This window comes from Panicum virgatum, chromosome 5N, assembly GCF_016808335.1.
Source record: "Panicum virgatum strain AP13 chromosome 5N, P.virgatum_v5, whole genome shotgun sequence".
Classification (NCBI taxonomy): domain Eukaryota; kingdom Viridiplantae; phylum Streptophyta; class Magnoliopsida; order Poales; family Poaceae; genus Panicum; species Panicum virgatum.
Genome location: NC_053149.1, coordinates 3,333,469 through 3,335,261, shown reverse-complemented (window position 1 = coordinate 3,335,261; position 1,793 = coordinate 3,333,469). Strand labels below are relative to the sequence as shown.

The window sequence follows — 1,793 nt, the reverse complement described above, 5'->3', positions numbered from 1 at the left end:
GATTAGACAATATCAACTTGAGCAACCACTTGCTTCACGCTGGACCAAGTTTTGACAGCTTAATGTACAAGCTTGCCCCACCAAACCATGGCCGTGTTTGGATGAAGGGTGGAAAAGTTTTGATGAGAGAGAAACGATGCTTTGACTACTAATTAGGGGTATTAAATAAAATCTAATTACAAAATTACCTCCACAATTGTGGTATTGTAGCAGTTGCTCTAGCTAATGAGGTCTTTGACCGCATGATTGGAGGATGATTGAGCGCGGTTACTGTAGCATCACTGTAGCCAATAATGATGAAACTTGGCTCATTAGATTCGCCTCGAAAAGTTACACCCATTCCTAAAAAGGTTTTGCAAATAAACTTCGTTTAATACTTCATGCATGCATTCGTCTTTTTGTGCAAAAGTTTTCGTGGATTCATCCAAACATGGCCCATGTATGTCAATGCAAGAAGATGAAGAAGGAAAGGTGAAAATTTTCAAGCTAAAAATCTACAACTCAGAGGAGGACAAGAAAAGAAATGAGGGGCAAGAGCACTCAAACTCGGTGATCAATTTAATCCCTCTTATGCGCCGAATTACTGTTACAAACACCAAGATTACAACATTGAGGACTCGACATACAGGAATCACCCCAAAGGAGAGGGAGGGAGAGAGAGGAGCAAATCATCCACAGATCAGGTCGGCCTCCCGCTTCAGGAGCACGGCGACTAGCAGCGAGCAGAGCATACTGCCGGGCAAGGAGCGCGCCAGCCTAGAGGAAGGGAGGGGAAGCCACGAAGCGGTCAGGGCCGGCTGGTCGGCGACTGCACGGGGAAGAGCGGGAGCAGCCTGGGTGGCGCCTGCAGGTCGCCGCCGGGGCCCGCATTGCCGCGCGGGGACGGGTGGAGGTAGAACCCTTTCTCGGCGATGGCCCGGTCCTCGGCGGCCGCGGCCTCCTCGGACCCCGGCAGCGGCGGGAGCGGCGTGACGGGGCTCCCCAGCGCCAGCGACGGGAAGTCCAGCATGCTCGGCGACAGAACCTCCAGCCCGCGTGGCGAGAATCCCCGCGGGGAGAACCCGTTGCCCGCGGAGCCCCCGGCGGCGAAGGCGGCGGCGGCCGGGAGCAGCGGGCAGAGCATCTTGAGGCTCTTCATGCTGCTCCGCCGCTCGTAGAGTTTGAAAGCTGGCTTCTTGGGCCCCGTGGGCGCGGGCGCCGGCTTCTGCGGGGCCGGAGGCGACGCCTGCGCCCCGCCCGCCGCCGCGGCCGCTGCGGTCTCCGGCGTGCCAGTGAGGATCTGGACCACCTGCTTGAAGGAGGTGGTGTCCGCCTGGACGAAGGTGGTGGGGAAGGGGTTGGACGGGTCCGCCGACGCCTGCGGCAGCGGCATCCCCATCGGAAGCGCGGCCACCGGCGAGGGCGGCGCGGGGCGTTCCCGGGGCGTGGTGACTGCGCCGGCGTCCATGAGAAAAATGTCGCCTTTGGCAGCAGGCTGGGCTGGCTTCTCTTGGGAGTGAGAAAGACAGCGGGGGCGAGATAGAGAGAGAGAGGAGAGGAAGCTAACGGAGACAGCGGGGGGAGAGAGAAAGGCTTTTGTGCCGCTCGATCATGCGGCGGCTTTGAATCTGCCACCGTTTGATCCCTGCGGGCGGTTTTGTTTTGTCAATTTTTTTATCAAGGATTTGGGGCCCAACTGTCAGCTTCTACGCTATCCTGCCTGACATGATATTTATCGATTCAGTCGCAGATCAGTTTAGTTTTTCAGGTTCCCGTTGGCGTTTCACTGCTTCGTTTGGAATGCATAATATGAA

General features: G+C 56.8%; 1 protein-coding gene across 1 annotated transcript; it reads right to left on the bottom strand.

Annotated features, from left to right (window-relative positions):
* Positions 1–524: 524 nt before the first annotated feature.
* Positions 525–1,583, bottom strand: LOC120676920 (VQ motif-containing protein 4-like). The gene has a single exon (XM_039958265.1). The coding sequence runs from the start codon at positions 1,445–1,447 to the stop codon at positions 788–790; it is 660 nt and encodes a 219-aa protein (XP_039814199.1). The 5' UTR covers positions 1,448–1,583; the 3' UTR covers positions 525–787.
* Between the last annotated feature and the right edge of the window lie 210 nt (positions 1,584–1,793).

Bases quoted from the DNA above. Each gene is read 5' to 3' on its own strand.
- LOC120676920 (XM_039958265.1), bottom strand. From the start codon at position 1,447: ATGGACGCCGGCGCAGTCACCACGCCCCGGGAACGCCCCGCGCCGCCC.